Source organism: Oncorhynchus mykiss, chromosome 10 (genome assembly GCF_013265735.2).
Source record: "Oncorhynchus mykiss isolate Arlee chromosome 10, USDA_OmykA_1.1, whole genome shotgun sequence".
Lineage (NCBI taxonomy): Eukaryota > Metazoa > Chordata > Actinopteri > Salmoniformes > Salmonidae > Oncorhynchus > Oncorhynchus mykiss.
The window spans coordinates 70,454,192-70,478,896 of NC_048574.1; the positions used below are offsets into that span (position 1 = coordinate 70,454,192).

The 24,705-nt window shown below is 46.6% G+C and overlaps 1 protein-coding gene across 15 annotated transcripts in view; it reads left to right on the plus strand.

The window, feature by feature from the left end:
- Positions 1-24,705, plus strand: part of LOC110497329 (lymphoid enhancer-binding factor 1) — a 55,152-nt gene that overhangs the window by 18,561 nt on the left and 11,886 nt on the right. For 10 of the 15 annotated variants that reach the window (XM_036933784.1, XM_036933781.1, XM_036933785.1 and 7 more), the window contains exons 4-8: positions 10,302-10,434; positions 18,208-18,328; positions 19,225-19,344; positions 20,215-20,389; positions 21,509-21,616. In XM_036933784.1, coding sequence (XP_036789679.1) covers positions 10,302-10,434; positions 18,208-18,328; positions 19,225-19,344; positions 20,215-20,389; positions 21,509-21,616 — 657 coding nt within the window. The remainder of the gene's footprint in view (positions 1-10,301; positions 10,435-18,207; positions 18,329-19,224; positions 19,345-20,214; positions 20,390-21,508; positions 21,617-24,705) is intronic. The other 5 variants (XM_036933789.1, XM_036933790.1, XM_036933795.1 and 2 more) reach the window with 3 other exon arrangements.

Here is a 24,705-nt window from a genome sequence, read left to right on the forward strand (position 1 = left end):
AACCGGTACAAACGTATCTATATTCACAGTAAAACGAGTTCTATATTGACATAACCTGAAAGGCCGCTCAGCAAGGAAGAAGCCACTGCTCCAAAACCGCCTTAAAAAGTCAGACTGCGGTTTGCAACTGCACATGGGGACAAAAATCGTACTTTATGGAGAAATGTCGTCTGGTCTGATGAAACAAAAATAGAACTGTTTGGCCATATTGACCATCGTTATGTTTGAAGGGAAAAGGGGAGGCTTGCAAGCTGAAGAACACCATCCCAATGTTAAAGCATGGGGGTGGCAGCATCATGTTGTGGGGGTGCTTTGCTGCAGGAGGGACTGGTGCACTTCACAAAATAGATGGCATCATGAGAGAGGATGATTATGTGGATATATTGAAGCAACATCACAAGACAGTTAAAGCTTGGTCGCAAATGGGTCTTCCAAATGGACAATGACCCCAAGCATACTTCCAAAGTTGTGGCAAAATGGCTTAAGGACAACAAAGTCAAGGTATTGGAGTGGCCATCACAAAGCCCTGACCTCAATCCTATAGAAAATGTGTGGGCAGAACTGAAAAAGCATGTGAGAGCAAGGAAGCCTACAAACATGACTCAGTTACACCAGCTTTGTCAGGAGGAATGGGCCAAAATTCACCCAACTTATTGTGGTAAGCTTGTGGAAGGCTACCCGAAACGTTTGTCCCAAGTTAAACAATTTAAAGGCAATGCAACCAAATACTAATTGAGTGTATGTAAACTTCTGACCCACTGGAAATGTGATGAAAGAAATAAAATCTGAAATAAATGATTCTCTCTACTATTATTCTGACATTTCACATTCTTAAAATAAAGTGGTGATCCAAACTGACCTAAAACAGGGCATTTTTACTAGGATTAAATTAAAACAGAATTAAAACGGAGTTTAAATGTATTTGGCTAGGGTGTATGTAAACTACCTACTTCAAATATATGTACATTACTGTATGTATACTTGGGTATTATTTTTCAACAGGAAATGTAAAAAAATAGCTGTAAAGCATCTTTAACCCATTTGACGGGGATTATCATCTCTATAGTCCTTTAAGTGTTTCCCCATAGAGAGTTCAGCGACTTTGTTTTTAGAACGCAGTGCTTCTAATGACACAAGGAAAGAACGGAGTTTCTACACTTTGAGAAAATGAAACCTGGGTCTTTTCATCAGAGCGGACTTTTTTACCTCTTCATAAGAGGTGAGTGCGAGCCAGTGTGATTGCTTCTCTTGGGGCAATACACTTCAAGCCGTAGGGTCAATGAGTTTGGGTTATGAAACCCCCCATTCAGCCTCTGTTGAATCCTCAATCTGAAAACTCAAGGATGTTGGGTAATACCTCCTAATTCATCTGTGTCCTATTCAGAGCTTCTGTTTGGTGATATGGAGAAATGACACTTAGCTGTAAATGGGGCCCTTTGTTTGCATATGCAGGCAGAGCAGGATGACTGTGGGTATGGGGGAGGGGGGTGGGTGGGTGTGTACACATGGGAGTCTAATCTAGAATGTGTGTGTGTACATTAGTATTTGTTTTGCGGGCTGTATGTGTGGATAGCGTTTCGCTATATGCCCGTCGTGTGGTGTCTCGCTGTGCATTAATGTACGGAGTTTGTATGTTCTCACGGTGGCGTTTGTTGTTTAAGGGAGGACTTATGATAAGTGACTGCTTATTCGCGTGTTAGATTCCCACTGTAATTCAGTCCACATCACTGTCGCATTGAAAAATGGTTTTTAATGTAAGGTTTTGGAATAACTAGTTCAGGCAGCAACGAGCTGGCTTTTGATGCAAGACTAGGCTGAACTATTGGACTGTCACTGACGCTATGAGATTGAGGACAGGGGTGAGGGGAATGGGGGGGGGGGTTCCAGTTCATAGATGTACATTTCTCTCCGGGGCAGGCTTTCATTTCCTCCTCCACTCCTCTCTATCCCCTCGTTCGTTCACTCCTCCGCTCCCCTCGTTCCTCTCATTACCCTGGGCGCGTGGCGCTCCCCCTTTCCCTCCCTCTCCTCCCTCCCTCCCTCGCTGGCGGCCTGGCTTTCTTCTCTTATTAATTGGGTTTCGTTACATTAAGCCCCCTGGCCAAAAGGCCATCCTGCCAATAAAACGTTCAATTTTTAACACTTCACCGAGAGCTGGGCTGGCTGACTGACTTCCTGGGGGTTCAAACCTCTCTGGGAATAGTAATTGGTTATTTATTTAAACTTCACCCGGGTTTGTAGTGTGTTTTGGTGGAGAGGTAGTGGAGAGAGGAGAGTGGCGGTCCCTTTCTTTCTGTGGCCTATAAATGGAGAGACACTGGGAGGGGGACGTTTTTGGGGGGGGTGTGTTTGCTCAACTTTGTTGTGCAAAGGTCAGGCATTCCACACACACAGAGCCACTGAGAGGGAACACCTGGACAGACTATGCATGTCTCCATAGGGCTTTAGTTTGCCCCACGCCCACAGTTCTCTCTATCTAATGCCTTTGTGTTCACAGCTTTTTACAGTAGCCCTGTACGGAGTCATCAGTGGCACTGTGTCTGAGAACTGTTTAAACAAGCTAGGAGAGGCAGGATCTGGGCTGGTTTTGCTCTCGTCTTGGTTGGTCTCCCCATTCTTTACTTTCAGATGAATTCTCTCTCAGCTGAGAAAGACTGATATAATTTCAGTAGAGGCTGAAGTGTCATGACGATCTAGTCTACATTAATGTACTGTATGTATACACTGAGATTTTCCTGTATACTGTATGTACACTGTGATTTTCCTGTATACTGTATGTATTTACATTGATTGTCCTCTAACATGCTAGTTAGTATGTGCTGACTGACTCATAGACAGATTGTGTGTAGCTTGTCATCAAACAGTCCCGCCTGAAACACAGACCAAAAGGTCACGTGTGGTCAAGCAGGTGTGCAGCGGTACAGACAGCAGGATAACGCAGCGGGAATATGTGTGTGAACCGGCCAAGAAGAGTAATCGTCAAGCTAACCAGAACATTAACCTAACGTAGCAGGTGTAAAAGAAAGGCCTAAGCGGGCTCAGACGAAACCGGAAGCATCTGGTTTTCAGGCTTCACCTCTTCTCTGCGTTCCTCCTGAAAAACAGGATGCTTCCGGTATCTTCTGACCCTCTGAGGGTGCCAACACATTCTGTTGTCTGTGGTTATACCTTTGATCTCTGTCTGTCTGTCTGTCTGTCTGTCTGTCTGTCTGTCTGTCTGTTTCTGTGTGTGTATTTACAATGGTGTTTGTTCTTGTGGCAACAGGTCACATATATTTATCTCTCTCTCTCTCTCTGCCTCTCTCTCTCTGCCTCTCTCTCTCTCTATGCCTCTCTCACTCTCTCTCTCTCTCTCTCTCTCTCTCTCTCTCTCTCTCTCTCTACCTCTCTCTCTCTCTCTCACTCTCTCTGTCTATGCCTCTGTCTCTCTCTCTCTGTCTATGCCTCTGTCTCTGTCTCTCTCTCTCTCTCTCTCTCTCTCTCTCTCTCTCTCTCTCTCTCTCTCTCTCTCTCTCTCTCTCTCTGTCTATGCCTCTCTCTCTCTCTCTCCCCTGCCTCCCTGCCTCCCTCCCTCCCTGCCTCCCTCCCTCCCTCCCAGAGTACGTGATTGGACTCAATCGGTAACAGTGTGTATTTTCAGGTGTGGCTGTTAAGGGCCCTGGCTGCATAACAGAACAGCAAGGAGCTGAGGAAGGGCTTTTCAGTCAGCGGATTTAGCAGCATGGGGAATCATGGGAATCTGCTACTTTAGTCTCTCCGTCCTCGATGGTTTGTGGAAACACCCCACGTGGTTCCGACACACACTTGATTGTAGCTACGGGCACGCTGAGTCCTCATTGCATATAAATTACAGAAGTGGGAAGCAATTATTATAAACTTCCCCTTTTTTTATTTTTCCTTCCCCCCTCACTCGGCAGACGATGGATAATTGAGTGGAGCACAAAAGGCAAGTGGTGGGGTGGGGGGTGGAGAAGAGTTAGAGATGCCAAGCAGGGCAGTGGGGGAAGGAGAGGTGGTGGGGGGGTGGAGAATCCCTTCCCATCTGAGACTGTACGACAATGTTAGCCAACTGTCAACTAGCGCTGTACACGATGCAAGGGAAGGGGTGGCGATATTAGTGTTAGGCATTAGGGTTAGCAGTGTGCTTAAGGTTAGATTTCAAATCAGAATCTAGGACTTTGTGGCTGTGTTGCCTAGTGACCACTGCATACATACTGAAAATGTATCAATCCCTACAAAAATGACCATTTAATTATAATCCACATAATAATTCACATTTCCTGTTGCTGCAGGATTATTTTCCTGTATGAGAAACTGATAAAATTTAGATGGGACTTCTGTATATCCATGCAGGTATACACACACACACACACACACACACACACACACACACACACACACACACACACACACACACACACACACACACACACACACACACACACACACACACACACACACACACACACACACACACATATACACACACACACACACACACACACACACACACAGAGAGAGCAGCACGCCAAGGCATTGAGCCTCCCTGTTCTGTTACAAAGCAAAGAGTTGGCGCTAGGGTTTCTCCTCTCAAACACCGTGGCTCTCTGCCATCTCCAGTTCCGCGCAATGAATTTCTTTTCAAACCACATCTGAGGCCGCTTGAAAAGGGCCGGCCAAGCCCGGTTATAAAATTCTCAAATGGAACGTTTATTTCCAAATCCGTGCCCTCTGTCTGTCTCCGTGTGTGAAATATGAATAGAAAAGAGAACCTAAGCCTATTTCCTCCCTGACGTTAAAAAAGACCGCTGCCGCCACAGTTTGAGCCATCGTCCCGGGGGACAAGAAGGGGAGATCAAATCGCGGCGACATTGCATGACCCTCAATGGTCGTGGTCAAGTCAGAGCTGTGCAACCACTTCCTCTAACTGTGTAGTACAAAAGTATATATAAAAAAAAAGTTTATTCTTTGTAAACTTGGCATGAAGCAGGGAGTGGTTTAAAGGAAGGAAGGTACGGCTAGTCCATAAGAAACCACCTGAACTATTAAAGTTTTAAAATGGCAGCTCCTTCAGTTGTACCCGGTCACCTCCAATGACTTGTTTTCTGGGCGAACAGAAATACACCTTCCTTCTCCTTGTGCAAGTCAAGTCCCCCAAAACTCTATGTGTCCATTTAATATTGTGACAATTTAGCATTTTATTTTGGCATCTGTATACAGACATCTTGGTGGATGGTGCTGGCTAGTGGCTAGTAGTGGAGCTATGGTTTAGTTAGAGGATGGTGCTGGCTAGTGGCTAGTAGTGGTGCTATGGTTTAGTTAGAGGATGGTGCTGGCTAGTGGCTAGTAGTGGTGCTATGGTTTAGGTAGAGGATGGTGCTGGCTAGGGGCTAGTAGTGGGCTATGGTTTAGTTAGAGGATGGTGCTGGCTAGTAGTGGGCTATGGTTTAGGTAGAGGATAGTGCTGGCTAGTGGGTAGTAGTGGTGCTATGGTTTAGCTAGAGGATTGTGCTGGCTAGTAGTGGTGTTATGGTTTAGGTAGAAGATGGTGCTGGCTAGTAGTGGTGCTATGGTTTAGGTAGAAGATGGTGCTGGCTAGTAGTGGTGCTATGGTTTAGGGTTTAGGTAGAGGATGGTACTGGCTGGTAGTAGAGCTATGGTTTAGGGTTTAGGTAGAGGATGGTACTGGCTAGTGGCTAATAGTGGTGCCACGGTTTAGTCAGAGGATGGTACTGGCTGGTAGTAGAGCTATGGTTTAGGTAGAGGATGCATATGTGCCTCCTAGATTCAGTAAAAGCTGTGTCGGTCACAGAAGCCCCCAGGTTTCCCCTGGTGGATTTAGCCTTAAGGACAGCACACAATGGAGGCACAGTTTATTAAGAAGTTGAGAGAAATGGGCTGTGACAGCTGCAACTGGGAGAGCACAAAAGAGGTCTTCTCCAATATGGTGGAGGCAAGGGCATTTCAAAAGCTCCTCGGCTTTCTCAGGTGCCAGAGAGTCCGTCAGCAAACGGGCCATGTTGGTTTTTCTGCCATGGGATGGAGCTGGAGATATAGGGGGAAGTGTGTGCACGGGTTTGTGTGTGTACCTGCATCAATGACTGCATGCTTGTTAAATTGTCTCATTTATATGGTTTAGGATCCTCTCTCTTTCTCTCTCCCTCTCTCTCACTCTCTCTCCATCCTCACTCTCTCTCCGTCTGTCGGAAAGAGAACCCGAAGACTGGAGAGCTTAAATGAAAATCCTCCATCCAGGTTCTTATCTCGTTCCCGCAGGGAAGCAAATGTGAGCTGAAAGGCGTAACAATTAAGAGAAGAGGGGTGAGGATGGTATAATTTTAGCCCCAGTTAGTACAGGCATGTCTCTGGCTGCTCCAGGCCCAATTCAGGCCCTCTATTTGGGAGTCCTCTTCGGTCCTCATCCTGGTGGGATAAAGTGCCATTAAAGCTATTCCAACACACAGATTATCCCCTGACCTTTGACCCTGGCTGACCTGGGTTCTCCTGGGCTTGAGACGTCAGGACTTTAGAGACAGGGTTTAGGGACTAATTAGTTGCTATGAGTGAGCTAATTTTGTTTGAAGTTGGATTGAGAATTTTTTGTAGTTGATACTCACTCTATTTTTGATCAGAACCCCTTTTTTGGTGTTTTTCATTACTATGCAAATTAGTTCTGAAAATGTTGGACTATTTTGAGGCAGGATCCAACATTACGTAAGAGATGGTCAAGCCAAACGTACTTGATATGTGTGTGTGTGTGTGTGTGTGTGTGTGTGTGTGTGTGTGTGTGTGTGTGTGTGTGTGTGTGTGTGTGTGTGTGTGTGTGTGTGTGTGTGTGTGTGAGTGAGAGCAAAAGAGAGAGGGCTGGAGACCTGGGGGTCTTGATGCATAACCAGGCTTTGGAATCTGACACGCATGAAAGCCATTTTAGTAAGGTGTGCATATCTGAGATCCACCCCACCCTACTGCTAAACCCCTGGTTAGGACATTCCCAGAGGGGGTAGGGGGAGAGGTGCTAGTTTGGTGCTAGTCTGTGAGGGGTCCGGTCCGGCAACACAGGAGTCGTGGCTCTGCCACAAATTAGCATGCTGAGAATGTCACCTTAGCACGAATCGCCTCGCTGCAAATCAAGCCAATGAAAGTTACCTAGTGGTGTTTATTTATATATATATATATATATACAGTTGAAGTCGTAGGTTTACATACACCTTAGCCAAATACATTTAAACTCAGTTTTTCACAATTCCTGACATTTAATCCTAGTAAAAATTCCCTGTTTTAGGTCAGTTAGCATCACCACTTTATTTTAAGGATGTGAAGTGTCAGAATAATAGTAGAGAGAATGATTTATTTCAGCTTTTATTTCTTTCATCACATTCCCAGTGGGCCAGAAGTTTACATACACTCAATTAGTATTTGGTAGCATTGTCTTTAAATTGTTGAACTTTTTGGATAGCCTTCCTCAAGCTTCCCACAATAAGTGGGGTGAAATTTGGCCCATTCCTCCTGGCAGAGCAGGTGTAACTGAGTCAGGTTTTGTAGGCCTACTTGCTCGCACATGCTTTTTCAGTTCTGCCCACACATTTTCAAAAGAATTGAGGTCAGGGCTTTGTGATGGCCACTCCAATACCTTGACTTTGTTGTCCTTAAGCCATTTTGCCACAACTTTGGGAGTATGCTCGGGGTCATTGTCCATTTGGAAGCTGCCACCCCCATGCTTCACGGTTGGGATGGTGTTCTTCGGCTTGCAAGCCTCCCCCTTTTCCCTCCAAACATAACAATGGTCATTATGGCCAAACAGTTCTATTTTTGTTTCATCAGACCAGAGGACATTTCTCCAAAAAGTACAATCTTTGTCCCCAGTTGCAAACCGTAGTCTGGCCTTTTTATGGCGGTTTTGCAGCAGTTGCTTCTTCCTTGCTGAGCGGCCTTTCAGGTTATGTCAATATAGGACTCGTTTTACTGTGGATATAGATACTTTTGTACCTGTTTCATCCAGCATCTTCACAAGGTCCTTTGCTGTTGTTCTGGCATTGATTTGCACTTCTTGCACCAAAGTACATTCACCTCTAGGACACAGAACGTGTCTCCTTCCTGTGCGGTATGATGGCTGCGTGATCCCATGGTGTTTAAACGTCCGTACTATTTGTACAGATGGACATGGTACCTTCAGGCGTTTGGAAATTGCTCCCAAGGATGAACCAGACATGTGGAGGTCTGCAATTTCTTTCTGAGGTCTTGGCTGATTTCTTTAGATTTTCCCATGATGTCAAGCTAAGAGGCACTGGGTTTGAAGGTAGGCCTTGAAATACATCCACAGGTACACCTCCAATTGACTCAAATTATGTCAATTTGCCTATCAGAAGCTTCTAAAGCCATGACATAATTTTCTGGAATTTTCCCAACTGTTTAATAGTAGTAGATGTGCTAACCGACTTGCCAAAACTATAGTTTCTTAACAAGAAATGTGTGGAGTGGTTGAAAAACAAGTTTTAATGACTCCAACCTAAGTGTATGTAAACTTCCAACTTTAACTGTATATACATACAGTATATATATGTTTGTTTGTTTAGGGATAGCATTTGTTATATGTTGGGCAAGATTGGGTGTAGTCAAAATGAGTAGGATGGGTTGATGGATGCCTTTCAGATCAAACGTATAGCCTTCTGAAATATCATGCTATACGTTTACCCATCGTTCTTATACACACCCGAATAGATTGATCGTTTTTTTCAGACAAAGCCGTATATCCTTTAGAAATTCTGTTTTGGCTCTACAAGTCAATCAGGTCCAGGGTCAGTGCTGGGTGCTCTGATTGTGAGTAGTAGATTTAGCATGGCTAAGCAGTACCATGTGTTCAGTGCTGTTGGAGCGTGTAAGCGGCTGGGGGGGCTGCCTGAGTTGGAGGGGCAGGCCTCTGTGGGGGGTGCAGGCCTCTGTGAGTCAGCCTAAGGGTGGGGGGTGGTAGGGAATTGGGTGCTGTGGCCAGACCACTGCTGACGTGATTAACCCTGCCTTTTGGTTCTACTTCAGACGCCTCTATGAGATCTCTCTCTCGTCCTCTCTCTCGTTCTCTCTCTCCTTCCCTTTCTTGTCCTTCTCTTTCAATTCAAGGGGCTTTTTTGGCATGGGAAACATGTTCTTTCTCTCTCTCGTCCTCCTTCCGTGTCTTGTCATCCTTCCCTCTTTCTCTTGCCCTATCATCACCCCTCCTCCATCGCTCATCCCTCTTTCGCTCCTCCTTCCCCCGGCTCTGGCTCTGTAATGAACTCCTCTTATTCACCGGCTAATGACTGCCTTTGATCTCACTGCTAAGACCTCTGCTCTAACGCTACCCTGTGGGGCTTTCTCTTTCACCCTCCCCCTTCTTTCCAACCCCCTCTGCCCTTAGGCAGGAAATAGGGGCAGTACTCACTGACCAAGGCTAAACAAAGTTTTGAGGTGTTGGGGAAAGGCTGGAAGGGGAGTACATTGAGACCTCCCTTGCGGGAAGGTGTTTTATTTTTTACTGTGCCATTAAAGCCCCCATGCAGTCTTTTTTTAATATAATTTTTTAGCATCACGTGTTTAATAAATCACTGTTTATTTCAGGAAAATAACTCCATGCCACTTGAGCAAAATATATTTGTAATAATTTATTTCCCTGAGCCTCCTTTTGCCATTGAAATGCTCAGTCTGATCGTATGGGTGTGTTGATACAAATTTAAATATATTTACATACACAACCCTGATTGTCAGATAAGATCGTTTAGAGACTCTAGAGCCTACCGCAGTTACCCCTTCAAAGTAGGAGGATACATATGCAAATAAAAGATTACTGGTCATTGGTCAGAATAATCAGATCAGATTGTGATGTCATGCCGTTGGCCAGAAACTCCATGCCACCTGAAAAGGCTGAAATTCCAGGGGGGTTTACATTTCCAAAATCTGTTACACTAAAAGAGCATTTTCACAATTTCAGTCTTATTTCGACCTCATGGTGTGGAAATATAATTAAAAACAGGAAAATTGTGACTGCACCACCCCTTTCATCTTACCAGATCCTTTGTGTGTGTGTGTGTGTGTGTGTGTGTGTGTGTGTGTGTGTGTGTGTGTGTGTGTGTGTGTGTGTGTGTGTGTGTGACCTACACAAATCACCAAACAGCCGTACCCTTGTCATTTGAGAGAGGGCCGGGACTTGATTTTACACTGTAAAACTCTGTAAATGCTAGCTGCTAACTAAAATGAGGAAAGGTAATGTAATTCCTTGTTTAATGTGTTCGGCCTCTCTCATTGTGTCTCTCTCTCCCTCTCCATTCCAGTCCAATAAGGTTCCGGTGGTGCAGCCGTCACATGCGGTCCATCCGCTCACCCCCCTCATCACGTACAGCGATGAACATTTCGCCCCCGGACCCCACTCCGGACACCACCCCCAGGACGTCAACCCCAAACAAGGTAGGCAATGCCCCCCTCCCCTCAAATCACTAAAGCAGTGGACATCATTAACCATGGTAACACAAAGGAGACACATTTTGTACACAAATTTGTTTACATCCCTGTTAGTGAGCATTTCTCTTTTGCCAAGATAATCCATCCACCTGACAGGTGTGGCATATCAAGAAGTTAATTAAATTGCATGATCATTACACACCTTGTGCTGGGGTCATTCAAAGGCCACTCTAAAACGTGCAGTTTTGTCACACAACACGATGCCACAGATGTCTCATGTTTTGAGGGAGCGTGCCATTTGCATGCTAACTGCAGGAATGTCCACCAGAGCTGTTGCCAGAGAATTCAATGTCCATTTCTCTACCATAAGACACCGCCAACATCGTTTTAGAGAATTTGTCAGTACGTCCAACCGGCCTCACAACCGCAGACCCCATGTAACCACGCCAGCCCAGGACCTCCACATCCGGCTTCTTCACCTGCGGGATCGTCTGAGACCAGCCAACCAGATGGCTGATAGAACTGTGGGTTTGCACAACGAAGAATAGTCACAAACTGTCTCATAGAAGCTCATGCAGTTCTGTGTCGTAACCGACTTCAGTGGGTAAATGCTCACCTGTGATGCTCACTGGCGCGCTGGAGAAGTGTGCTCTTCACAGATGAATCCCGGTTCGTCTGTACCGGGCAGATGGCGTCATGTGGGCGAGCTGTTTGCTGTCGTCAACATGTGTTCCCCATGGTGGCGGTGGGGTTATGGAAGGGACAGGCATAAGCTACGTACAATTAACACAGCATTTTATCGATGGCATTTTGAATGCACAGAGATACCGTGACGAGATCCTGAGGCCCATTGTCGTGCCATTCATCCGCCGCCATGTTTCAGCATGATAATGCACGGCCCCATGTCGCAAGGATCTGTACACCATTTCTGGAAGCTGAAAATGTCCCAGTTCTTCCATGGAAGATAGAATACTGCATACTCACCAGATATGTCACCCATTGAACATGTTTGGGATGCTCCAGTTCCCGCCAATATCCAGCAACTTCGCACAGCCATGAGGCAAATGGTGGTCACACTAGTACTGACTAGCTTTCTGATCCACGCCCCTACTTTTTTTTTTAAAGGTACTGTATCTGTGACCAACAAATGCATTTCTGTATTCCCAGTCATGTGAAATCCATAGAATCTATTTCAATTGACAGATGTTCCTAATATGAACTGTAACTCAGTAAAATTGTTGAAATTGTTGCACGTTTAAAAAAAAAAATTGTTCAGTGTAGTAAAGATTTTCACATCACACTGTATTCATCACTACCCATCTCCACAAAGAGGCATGAAGCCAAAGCTATTCCTCAGAGGGAAATGCAACATATAAGTTCACCCAGCCACCTACACAAGGTGGTTGGGTGACGTTCTGTCTCAGAGAAAGAAAACTAGAACACATTCCTCCACACAGCGTATCGCATCTTCCCACCTACCTGAATGAAGCAGAGCTCCTCAGACAGGCAAGGCTGTCGGGGATTTACCACACTGCACTGCTGAAAACCCTTTTCTTTCTTCTCTATCGTTCTTTATCTTTCTCTACTCTCTTTTTTACCCCTCCATTTGTCACTCTATATAATACTATTTCCCTGTCTGTCTGGGTAAAAACGTCACAGTAAAACCCCTGACAGACTGTCTGTCTGGGTAAAAACGTCACAGTAAAACCCCTGACAGACTGTCTGTCTGGGTAAAAACGTCACAGTAAAACCCCTGACAGACTGTCTCTCTGGGTAAAAACGTCACAGTAAAACCCCTGACAGACTGTCTGTCTGGGTAAAAACGTCACAGTAAAACCCCTGACAGACTGTCTGTCTGGGTAAAAACGTCACAGTAAAACCCCTGACAGACTGTTTGTCTGGGTAAAAACGTCACAGTAAAACCCCTGACAGACTGTCTCTCTGGGTAAAAACGTCACAGTAAAACCCCTGACAGACTGTTTGTCTGGGTAAAAACGTCACAGTAAAACCCCTGACAGACTGTTTGTCTGGGTAAAAACGTCACAGTAAAACCCCTGACAGACTGTCTGTCTGGGTAAAAACGTCACAGTAAAACCCCTGACAGACTGTCTGTCTGGGTAAAAACGTCACAGTAAAACCCCTGACAGACTGTCTGTCTGGGTAAAAACGTCACAGTAAAACCCCTGACAGACTGTCTGTCTGGGTAAAAACGTCACAGTAAAACCCCTGACAGACTGTCTGTCTGGGTAAAAACGTCACAGTAAAACCCCTGACAGACTGTCTGTCTGGGTAAAAACGTCACAGTAAAACCCCTGACAGACTGTCTGTCTGGGTAAAAACGTCACAGTAAAACCCCTGACAGGCACTAGAGCATAAAGGCAGTTGGAAAGCCCAGGCACAGTCAGGGTGAGACTTTGGCAGAGGTTCATAGGTCTTGTACTGGTCTGGCCCCGGCACTCCATATGCGCTCCCCTCCCCTCCCCTCTTCCTTCCGGCTGCTACGCACCGCCCCCTACTTAAAAGCAGGAGGCAGACCAGACAGGATGCGATGTGTGATGACGGGGCAGTTGAGTAAATAATCCAATATGGCCGCCATACACCAGCCCCATCCAGACATCGTAGTGATCTTATGTACCTGTACACAGCAGGACAACTGAATAGGAAAGTAATTCACTTCCCTTGTAGCTACAGGATTTATTTACAGTAATGCTTTCCATAGGGCTCTGTTTTTTTAACGTTTTGGTCCTCGTTTACAGTCCTCATACATTTTGGTCTGAGTAGTCCCCAGGGATTGAGAGTTGATGATAAAACATAGCACAGGATGGAGTTATATGAAGAAACCGCTGGAGGAGATCCGAGTCTGAATCGATCCACACACTCCCATAGCCTGGACTGGTCCATGTAGAAGAGATGTGCTAGATGAATTAGCTGTAAATGAAGTCCCCTGGCATTTCCACGTCTAGATACTAAGCTAAAGATATGTAGGAAGCAGAGAGGGTAGTCTCTATCATCTCTCTCTCTCTCTCTATCCATCTCTCTCTCTCACTATCCATCTCTCTCTCTCTCTATCCATCTCTCTCTCTCTCTCTCTCTCTCTATCCATCTCTCTCTCTCTCTCTCTCTTTCTCTCTATCCAGCTCTCTCTCTCTCTCTCTCTCTCTCTCTCTCTCTATCCATCTCTCTCTCTCTCTCTCTCTCTCTTTCTATCACACTTTTGCCTTCTCGTTCTCTTGCTCACTCGCTCTCTCTCATTTTCATCAGCCAATCGGCTCGCTGCACTCCATAGCTGGATCAGGACTTTGATCTTCTCGTTAATTATTTCAGAAATCATGGATGTTCTCATTATGGGTCCTAATAAGCTGTAATATGTGCCGGGCGGTAACGTTGGATCCAAAGTCAAACTCCAGAGCCCTTTGAACAGACTTCAGACTTCACATTGTAATTTACAATGGAAAAATGTAACACTTACAATATCATGTTTTAATACGAGATCATATTTTGAAATACAAGTTATGTCTACACGTGGATAAGGTTCTGAAAATCATTCAGATGAGAACGTGAGCGAGTAATTACGCACCTTTTTAGTGCCTTGAGTGACCGTGTTAACACTGAGCTCCCCTCACTCCATCTCTATCTCTCCCTCACTCTCTCCCTTCCCTCCTGACTTTCCTATCCTTCACTACCTTCTCACTTTCCCTCCGCCCCTTGCTCCTTACCCTTCCTTACATCCCCCATTCTTCTCTCTCATGCTAACTCCCCTTCCTTCCCTCCCTCCCTAGTGCCCTACAGAGCACCCTGAGACTGGGGTGGTGAATAAGTGGGCTGGGGGTGCTGGAATCCAGCGTTGCTACAGTGGCTTTGGAGATAAGCCTCCTCTCTCTGCCGCTCCGAGGGAGTTAGACCCCTACAGACTGCAGCCTGAGAAGAAAGAGGGGGGGTGGAGAGAAGGGGGGGGGGGGAGCATGGATCCATCTGGGATTAGGAGATGGTGTTAATCTGGAGGCGTTTGCCTTCTTCCTCTTCTATGTGTGTGTGTGTGTGTCACTGTAGGGCCTTCTACACGGGCCTACACAGCACTCTCTTGACCATAGCTCCCAGTCTGACAGATCCATTTACCTTAATTTCCTTCACCCTCCCTCTCCTCCCTCTCTCCCTCCTTCCATCCCAGTTTAACTTCTCGCCAGCCTCTACAACAAGCTGAGGGAGGCTGAGAGCCCTTGACCTTGAAGCCCAAGAGGCCTAGCGTTGATGAAGAGAGGGAGAGCTTAGCTGTGTTGAGGATCCAGTGACAGGGCAGGGCCCCAGTGAATGCTCTCTGTAGGAAGCATTACAAGAAGCACAGAGAGAGACTGGCCTTAATGAACACTCTGACTGGAGGGACTAGAAGGCTACATGGGGGGGACTAGAGGGACAAGAGGGCTACATGGGGGGGACTAGAGGGACTAGAGAGCTACATGGGGGGGGACTAGAGGGACAAGAGGGCTACATGGGGGGGACTAGAGGGACTAGAGGGCTACATGGGGGTGGGCTAGAGGGACAAGAGGGCTACATGGGGGGGACTAGAGGGACTAGAGGGCTACATGGGGTGGGCTAGAGGGACAAGAGAGCTACATGGGGGGACTAGAGGGACTAGAGGGCTACATGGGGGTGGGCTAGAGGGACAAGAGGGCTACATGGGGGGGACTAGAGGGACTAGAGGGCTACATGGGGGTGGGCTAGAGGGACAAGAGGGCTACAGTGCCTTGTGAAAGTATTCGGCCCCCTTGAACTTTGCGACCTTTTGCCACATTTCAGGCTTCAAACATAAAGATATAAAACTGTATTTTTTTTGTGAAGAATCAACAACAAGTGGGACACAATCATGAAGGGGAACGACATTTATTGGATATTTCAAACTTTTTTAACAAATCAAAAACTGAAAAATTGGGCGTGCAAAATTATTCAGCCCCCTTAAGTTAATACTTTGTAGCGCCACCTTTTGCTGCGATTACAGCTGTAAGTCGCTTGGGGTATGTCTCTATCAGTTTTGCACATCGAGAGACTGACATTTTTTCCCATTCCTCCTTGCAAAACAGCTCGAGCTCAGTGAGGTTGGATGGAGAGCATTTGTGAACAGCAGTTTTCAGTTCTTTCCACAGATTCTCGATTGGATTCAGGTCTGGACTTTGACTTGGCCATTCTAAGACCTGGATATGTTTATTTTTGAACCATTCCATTGTAGATTTTGCTTTATGTTTTGGATCATTGTCTTGTTGGAAGACAAATCTCCGTCCCAGTCTCAGGTCTTTTGCAGACTCCATCAGGTTTTCTTCCAGAATGGTCCTGTATTTGGCTCCATCCATCTTCCCATAAATTTTAACCATCTTCCCTGTCCCTGCTGAAGAAAAGCAGGCCCAAACCATGATGCTGCCACCACCATGTTTGACAGTGACGATGGTGTGTTCAGCTGTGTTGCTTTTACGCCAAACATAACGCTTTGCATTGTTGCCAAAAAGTTCAATTTTGGTTTCATCTGACCAGAGCACCTTCTTCCACATGTTTGGTGTGTCTCCCAGGTGGCTTGTGGCAAACTTTAAACGACACTTTTTATGGATATCTTTAAGAAATGGCTTTCTTCTTGCCACTCTTCCATAAAGGCCAGATTTGTGCAATGTACGACTGATTGTTGTCTTATGGACAGAGTCTCCCACCTCAGCTGTAGATCTCTTCAGTTCATCCAGAGTGATCATGGGCCTCTTGGCTGCATCTCTGATCAGTCTTCTCCTTGTATGAGCTGAAAGTTTAGAGGGACGGCCAGGTCTTGGTAGATTTGCAGTGGTCTGATACTCCTTCCATTTCAATATTATCGCTTGCACAGTGCTCCTTGGGATGTTTAAAGCTTGGGAAATCTTTTTGTATCCAAATCCGGCTTTAAATCCAAATCCGGCTTCACAACAGTATCTCGGACCTGCCTGGTGTGTTCCTTGTTCTTCATGATGCTCTCTGCGCTTTTAACGGACCTCTGAGACTATCACAGTGCAGGTGCATTTATACGGAGACTTGATTACACACAGGTGGATTGTATTTATCATCATTAGTCATTTAGGTCAACATTGGATCATTCAGAGATCCTCACTGAACTTCTGGAGAGAGTTTGCTGCACTGAAAGTAAAGGGGCTGAATAATTTTGCACGCCCAATTTTTCTGTTTTTGATTTGTTAAAAAAGTTTGAAATATCCAATAAATGTCGTTCCACTTCATGATTGTGTCCCACTTGTTGTTGATTCTTCAGAAAAAAATACAGTTTTAGATCTTTATGTTTGAAGCCTGAAATGTGGCAAAAGGTCGCAAAGTTCAAGGGGGCCGAATACTTTCGCAAGGCACTGTACATGGGGGTAGGCTAGAGGGACTGGAGGGCTACATGGGGGGACTAGAGGGACTAGAGGGCTACATGGGGGGGACTAGAGGGACAAGAGGGCTACATGGGGGGGGACTAGAGGGACTAGAGGGCTACATGGGGGGGACTAGAGGGACAAGAGGACTACATGGGGGGTGGGCTAGAGGGACTGGAGGGCTACATGGGGGGAGTAGAGGGACTAGAAGGCTACATGGGGGGGACTAGAGGGACTGGAGGGCTACATGGGGGGGACTAGAGGGACTAGAAGGCTACATGGGGGGGAGTAGAGGGACTAGAAGGCTACATGGGGGGGGCTAGAGGGACGAAAGGGCTACATGGGGGGGACTAGAGGGACAAGAGGACTACATGGGGGGTGGGCTAGAGGGACTGGAGGGCTACATGGGGGGGAATAGAGGGACTGGAGGGCCACATGGGGGGACTAATGGGACTGGAGAGCTACATGGAGGGACTAAAGGGACTGGAGGGCTACATGGGGGGACTAGAGGGACTGGAGGGACTAGAGGGCTACATGGGGGGACTAGAGGGACTGGAGGGCCTCATGGGGGGGACTAGAGGGACAAGAGGACTACATGGGGGGTGGGCTAGAGGGACTGGAGGGCTACATAAGGGGATTAATGGGACTGGAGGGCTACATGGAGGGACTAGAGGGACTGGAGGGCTACATGGGGGGACTAGAGGGACTGGAGGGACTAGAGGGCTACATGGGGGGACTAGAGGGACTGGAGGGCCACATGGGGGGACTGGAGGGCTACATGGAGGGACTAGAGGGACTGAAGGGCCACATGGGGGGACTAGAGGGACTGGAGGGCTACATGGGGGGACTAGAGGGACTGGAGGGACTAGAGGGCTACATGGGGGGACTAGAGGGACTAGAGGGACTGGAGGGCCACATGGGGGGACTAGAGGGCTACATGGGGGGACTAGAGGGACTAGAGGGACTGGAGGGACTGGAGGGACTAGAGGGCTACATGGGGGGACTAGAGGGACTAGAGGGACTGGAGGGCCACATGGGGCAAATGTGAACTTTTCTGTATCTATTATAATAATACACACTTGGCACACACACGTACAATTCATATACTGAATTCCAACGCTGCATGGCACAGATGTCCTTGTCATGTCAGTGACATGCAGGATCAAACCATTCAAAGATGCTGGAGAAACCATTCAAAGATGGAAGTGTACACACACACCCAAATAATACTGGGTGGTTACCCCTCATTCACGGTCATTAAATGTTCTAACAATAATGTACAGTATCAATAACAAGCAAGTCTCCAAACACTTACAATATGGTGTCTAATACAGCACATTTCAACAACGTTGGGACAACGCGTCATCTTCATGGTCATTGAATGCATGTTCTGTTCCTTTTCATACAGGACAGTACCACTCATCCTGTCTCTCTACAGGCATGCAGCGGCATCACCCCGGGCCGGACATGACCAACTTCTACCCCCTCTCCCCTGGAGGAGTGGGACAGATCACGCCCCCACTGGGATGGTACGTTTAGGATGACACACACACACACACACACACACACACACACACACACACACACACACACACACACACACACACACACATACACACACACACACACACACAGACACACACACACACACACACACACACACACACACACACACACACACACACACACACACACACACACACACACACACACACACACACACACACACACACACACACATACACACACACACACCCACCCAACCAACCAACAAGGGAAGATTGAGACCAACTATATACAGTACTGTACATGTGGATCCATTGAGAAGGGTGACCAGACAGACAGACAGACAGGCACACAGAGGGGAAATAGAGACCTTGGACTCTGTCTCATCAGTGCTGTGGCCTCACCACACTGGTTCTCCCTGTGCCCAGCACATGTCCCACAGACCAGTCCAACAGACAGCCCCATACGTGCTCCCGCATATTCAGCTGTCTATTTAGCTGCTCAAAAGACTCCCTGTGTCAGACTCCCTCTGAGCTGCACTATGTTAGTCGCTCTCGTATGAGGCTTCTCTCTCTCTCTCTCTCTCTCTCTCTCCTACTCTCTCTCTCTCTCTCTCTCTCTCTCTCTCCTACTCTCTCTCTCTCTCTCTCACTCTCTCTCTCTCCCCTGGATTCTTTATTGCCATATCTCTCCTTCCTTCTCATTTCTCCCTCCCCCTTCTCTGGTTGGTACATGCCAGGACAGTCCTGGTATAGACAGGAGAGGCTTTGGACCCAGATGCTTCCCTACTGTGTTTTTCTCAAACCTCTCTCCTGTGTTTTCTTTGAATATCTTTTAACTCTTATTTCACCTAGTGTGAGTATGTTGGGGAGAGAGAGAGGACGAGGTTCTAAAATTATTGCATGGGTTCTTGTTCCAGGTTCTCCCACCACATGGTCCCGGGTCCCCCCGGCCCCCACGCCACAGGGATCCCCCACCCGGCCATCGTCAACCCCCAGGTCAAACACGAGCCCCAGCACGACAATGACCTGATGCACATGTGAGTCCCCCAAACAGTGGCCCTGTCTGGGTCCACTTCACACAGGGCTCAAACAAACCCTCATACGCTCCTCTCTACTGTTATGCTGAAAACACACATTCCTACCAAAACACACCTCACTATTCTACTCCTTATCGTATTAGCAGCACATTGAGTTCAGGATACTTCCAGGTATTTGGCCACTCAACTACATGTCCCAACAACTCAGCAGTCCAGCCTCCCTTCTCTCCTATCACCTTGATGTGAGGAGATAAGCAACAAGGGACTCACAGAGCTGATAAGGGACCACCACGCTTCATTTGGCCCCTGGCATCACAACATGCATACCAACAGAGAGAGAGACACACACACACACACACACACACACACACACACACACACACACACACACACACACACACACACACACACACACACACACACACAGTAACAGAGACACACAGAGACAGAGACACACGCACACAGAAACGGAGAGACACACAGAGACAGAGACACACACACCACACACAGACACACATCAAGGCCCTGTGACTCTAGAGCTACTAAGCGATTGGCAGTGTGTGTGCTGGGGGGGAAGGTTTAGTTGCCATTACTGGTGAAGTAATCTCTCTCTCCGCTTGAAAGCTCCAAGACTGTATGACTGTACATGATTAAAGATTCCTGGCGTGGCGGAAACGCCTCGCACGCACACACCCTCGCTCCCAATTGGCTGAGGTGAAACAGACCCCTTGCCGTTTGTTCTCACACTCCGGAGGCGCCCAGTTTTACCGTCGCAACCCTCCCTCCTCCGCCCCCCTCTCTTTGTTTTAGCACCGCCGCCATGCCCTTCTTCTTCTTTACCTCGCTCCCTTGTTCTTTTCTCGCCAATTGTTTTGCCAGGAAGCCTCAGCACCAGGATCAGAGGAAGGAGCAGGAGCCCAAGAGACCCCACATCAAGAAGCCGCTGAATGCCTTCATGCTGTACATGAAGGAGATGAGGGCCAACGTGGTGGCAGAGTGCACGCTCAAGGAGAGCGCCGCCATCAACCAGATCCTGGGACGGAGGGTACGTATGCGAGAACCCAGGATAGAGCACCCTGACTGGGGTGGAGAACGGTTAACCACCCCCTGTTCTGTAATCACTGAAACCGTGACAATGTGATGATGTGTGCTAAGGGAAATGGCCATAAGACACCGTTTGTGTTCCTGTGTTAACCATAACCACCTGACAGCATCTCTCGTTCAGCTAGAGGGCTTCGAGATCAAGAAATAAAATCCATAGAACGGACCTCCCCATGCAAATCATGGAGAGTGTAATAATGTTATATGATGTACTGGTTTCTCTTTTGTTTCGTATGTAAAGTAAGTGCCTTAGTGTGTTTGGACCCCAGGAAGAGAAGCTGCTGCCTTGGCAACAGCTAATGAGGATCCCTAATAAATACAAAAACAAATGATGTCATGATGGGTGGACTGGTTAGAGGTTCCAAGACCTTTCACTGGATTCTCTTTCTATGTTTGAGATGTTCCTTCAACTCTTCCACATCAAGGTCCTTCAAGGGACTAATCCCGATGACCATCTCCTTGTCCTAACCTGTTACTTCCCCTCGTCAGACAGATCCCCCTTCTACCTGACTGACTAGCGGACATTCCACCAAATGGGCTTTTTCTTTAAACTTACCGTAGATAATAATAGTGTGGTTTGGAAATGACAAAATGTGTTCCTTTTGAGACTGGGAGCAGAAGAAAGAAAGTGAATGAGAAAGAGACCGATAGAACGTGTTTAAAGCCTTAACAGAAAGCCCTGGTGTTTGGGCCAGCCAGCCACAGCAGAGCTCTGTTTGCGGCCTGTGTTTGGTAATTGCCCGCTGACATAGTCTGAAGCAAAAGCGCCGCTAAATTGGAACCAGTGTTTTGATATGAAATCAAAGTATTTCTCTCTCTCTCTCTCTCTTTCTCTCTCTTGCCCATATGCTAATCTCTTCATCATGTTCGCCCGCTTTAAAAACAGAAATGATTCCTTATTTTTTTTCACCAAGCGTTTGTACATTTCTGTAAAGGATTTTTTTTTCTGTAGCAAAACACTAGCACCCGTGTCTTTGGAGGGATCTTTGGAGGGAACTTGAAAGTGCAGACCAGTAATTGACTGTGTGCTGTTTTTTCTTTTTTCTCTCTCGTACTGAATCAGTGGCATGCTTTATCCAGAGAAGAGCAAGCTAAGTATTACGAATTAGCCCGCAAGGAACGGCAGCTCCACATGCAGCTCTACCCAGGCTGGTCCGCCAGAGATAATTATGTAAGTATCATATAGAAACGGATTGGCAGCGGAGAGGTGTGTTTGTGTGTGGGATTTTTGTCAACTGGGATCGTATTTTTCTGACCGGGGTTCAAATAGTATTTGACATTTTTCAATTACTTTTGAGTGTTTGAGTCTGCCTGGAGTGCCAGATGAGCAGGGTTTGCACTTTTGGGGTTATTCCATTGATCATATTTATCCAGGCAAGGTTGATCAAGCACCGCTAAAGTATTTAAAAGATTTAAAATGCTCTTTGAACCCAGGCCTGTTCAGTTTTGACGTAGGCTATATGTTGTTTAAGAATTTCAGAACAGTAGCTAGTATTCTGTGTTAGATTTCTAAAGACAATGCTAGCTACAACATTCTAATAAACATTAGCCTTTTCCATGATAATGGTGTCCGTTTTTAGCTGCTATGCTACAGCCTAATGTGTAATTCATAGCACTCTACTTCCATGCTATTATTACCACCATAAAGGATTCTAGTATCAGACTCAGTATTATGCGACACTGAGAATAGTGGCCTGTGGATGGTGCTGCCAGTCTTTGATGTTCCGTATCAACATGGAAGCCTTGGATATGTAAACAGAGTTGATGCCCCTACCAAGAGCGTAGACACTTAGTGACGAGTAGATTACTGTGTGATTTCAGATGGCACAGCACCAAGATGTGTGTGTGTGTGTGTCAGGGCACCTGTCATGTTAGTAATATGTCAAGTTCATCTAGGTGTGTGTGTCTGTTCCATATATGTGTGTGTGAGACTGTTCCGTGTGTGTGTGTATGTGACTGTATGCTAGCGCCTGCCGTTGTTAAAAAGTGTGGCTCCAGCACTCACTTTCACTCCACCACCACAGGGGCTCTTTGTAGTGTTCATCTGCCTTCTCTCTGGACAGCCCCGCTCAGCACCTCTCACCTTCTGCCTCCGCCGCCCCGCCGCCACCACACCACGCTGGGGGAAACACTGCAGGACAGGGAGTAGAGGACAGGACAGCATAGGGCAGGACAATACAATGCAGTACAGACTTTAGTCTCTAGCCCTTACCCCATTGGTGTTGACAGATCTGAAAGGACTGATCTGATAGGCTAAAGCAATAAGCCAGGAAGCAGTGGATGACCTCCTGGTGTGTGATGGCCTCTACTACCGTATACCTGCGTTCGAATACTTATCCTAACCGTACTATTGTGACGTAAATTGAGTATGTAGTATGCTTATTGGTCATAGTATGGAGGTTAGTATGCCAAAAGTTCCCGGATGTTGTACTAAATTCGCCAGAATATGAAAGCAGTGGACACTATTTCTGTGCTTTTAGGACACATAATGAAACGATTCAGAAAATAGGCGTGGCTTCACAACATCTCCAGGTTTGAGGAAAATGGCGGTAAATATGCAGCAGAAGTCAGACGAGAGCGTATACATATTGGTTGCTTTAACTAATTATGACAAATGTTAAGAAAATGTTGAGCAATGTAATAAAGTAATGACTTTTCAAATAAGTTACCTTACACGTTATGTTGGCTGACAATTTGTTAGTTACACTGTCCTTACGAACCACATAGCATATCATTACAGCAGTATGGACAGGTATGTTCGCTAGCTACCTAACGTTAGTTGGCTACTAATACATTGTTGAACTTACCAGTATATTAACTATATGCTATCTAATTAACTACCCAACTTCTATTGACTTATTATTCACAGCATTCTTAACTTAGCTAAGTGGTATAGTCGGTGTGCGTTCTCAATGGACTGGCTATCTATTCCGATTTCAGAGCACTCTTAACGAACGGACAATCTGACAAAGCTCTAAGTTTACTAACGCACAGAGCGCTCTCTGGCAATCCAGATTGAATTTACGAACACACATCGTAAGATGTCTAGCTAGTAATTTGTTATGCTAACAAGCTAGCAAGAGGTTGCATAGTAACAGCATCAACTTCCGGTAGACAGGCGAAGCGCTAGTACGCTTAACTGAAAGCATACCGCTCATTTACAGTATACTAAAATGAACTAGTAGTATATAGTACGTAGTATATACTCATTAAGTATGTAGTATACTGTATGTTTTTATGGGTATTCGAACACAACTTATGAGTCTCATAGACACTTAACACCAAGCACCCCTCTGACATAAACTAAGCCTTTCATAGTACTGTACCACATACACACACACACACACACACACACAGACACACACACACACACACACACACACACACACACACACACACACAAACACACACACACACACACACACACACACACACACACACACACACACACACACACACACACACACTGTCATAGACTACTGTACACATCACCTGCCCCCCCCCTCCCCCCTCTCTCCTCTCTCTGTCTGCCACAGCGGTGTGAGAGGAACCCAGATTAGCTCATCATAAATAAGTGGATTAGTAGACTTTGCAGCAGGAAACCAAAGTGCTGCTCATATTTGACTAGAATGACTGTTATGCTGCTATCTCCACCTATAGTCCCCCTCCCTAGGGATTTGGGTATAAGCTATAAATCCACACACACTTACTCACAGTGGAGCTCAGTGATCAGCGCTCGCTGGAGGGGGGTTGACTGATGCTCTCCATGGTAATCAGTCGAGGACCAGCTCTCCCAAGTAATATATAGCCACATGTTTATGTTTTAATTACATATTGATGTTTGGTGTTAGGAGACTGAAAAAGACTACATACGCTGCTGCTACACGTTCAGTCTTTATATAAGAATGGTGATGGACGTTTTGTTCATTATAGGTTGTTAGAGAGCACACACTGATACAGGTGAGGAGAGGACAGCCAAGTTTGCTACTTGCTCTGATTGGAAGGCAAGGGTGGGGTTCAAAACCTAACATTCTAGAATGGATCCTACCAAACATGTCTGTTTGTTAGAGAGCACACTATACTGAAGTCAGGTGTGGAGAGGATGGAGACAACCAGCTCTCATAGGCAGGGAGTAGAGATGGTCAGCCCCTCTGACCAATCCCAGCGTGGTGATTGGCTGCAGGCCCAGAGAGCGAGGAGTGCTGGTTGGCTGCCCGGCGGGGGATGAGTGAACAGGGCAAACGGCAGCAGGACTAAGCG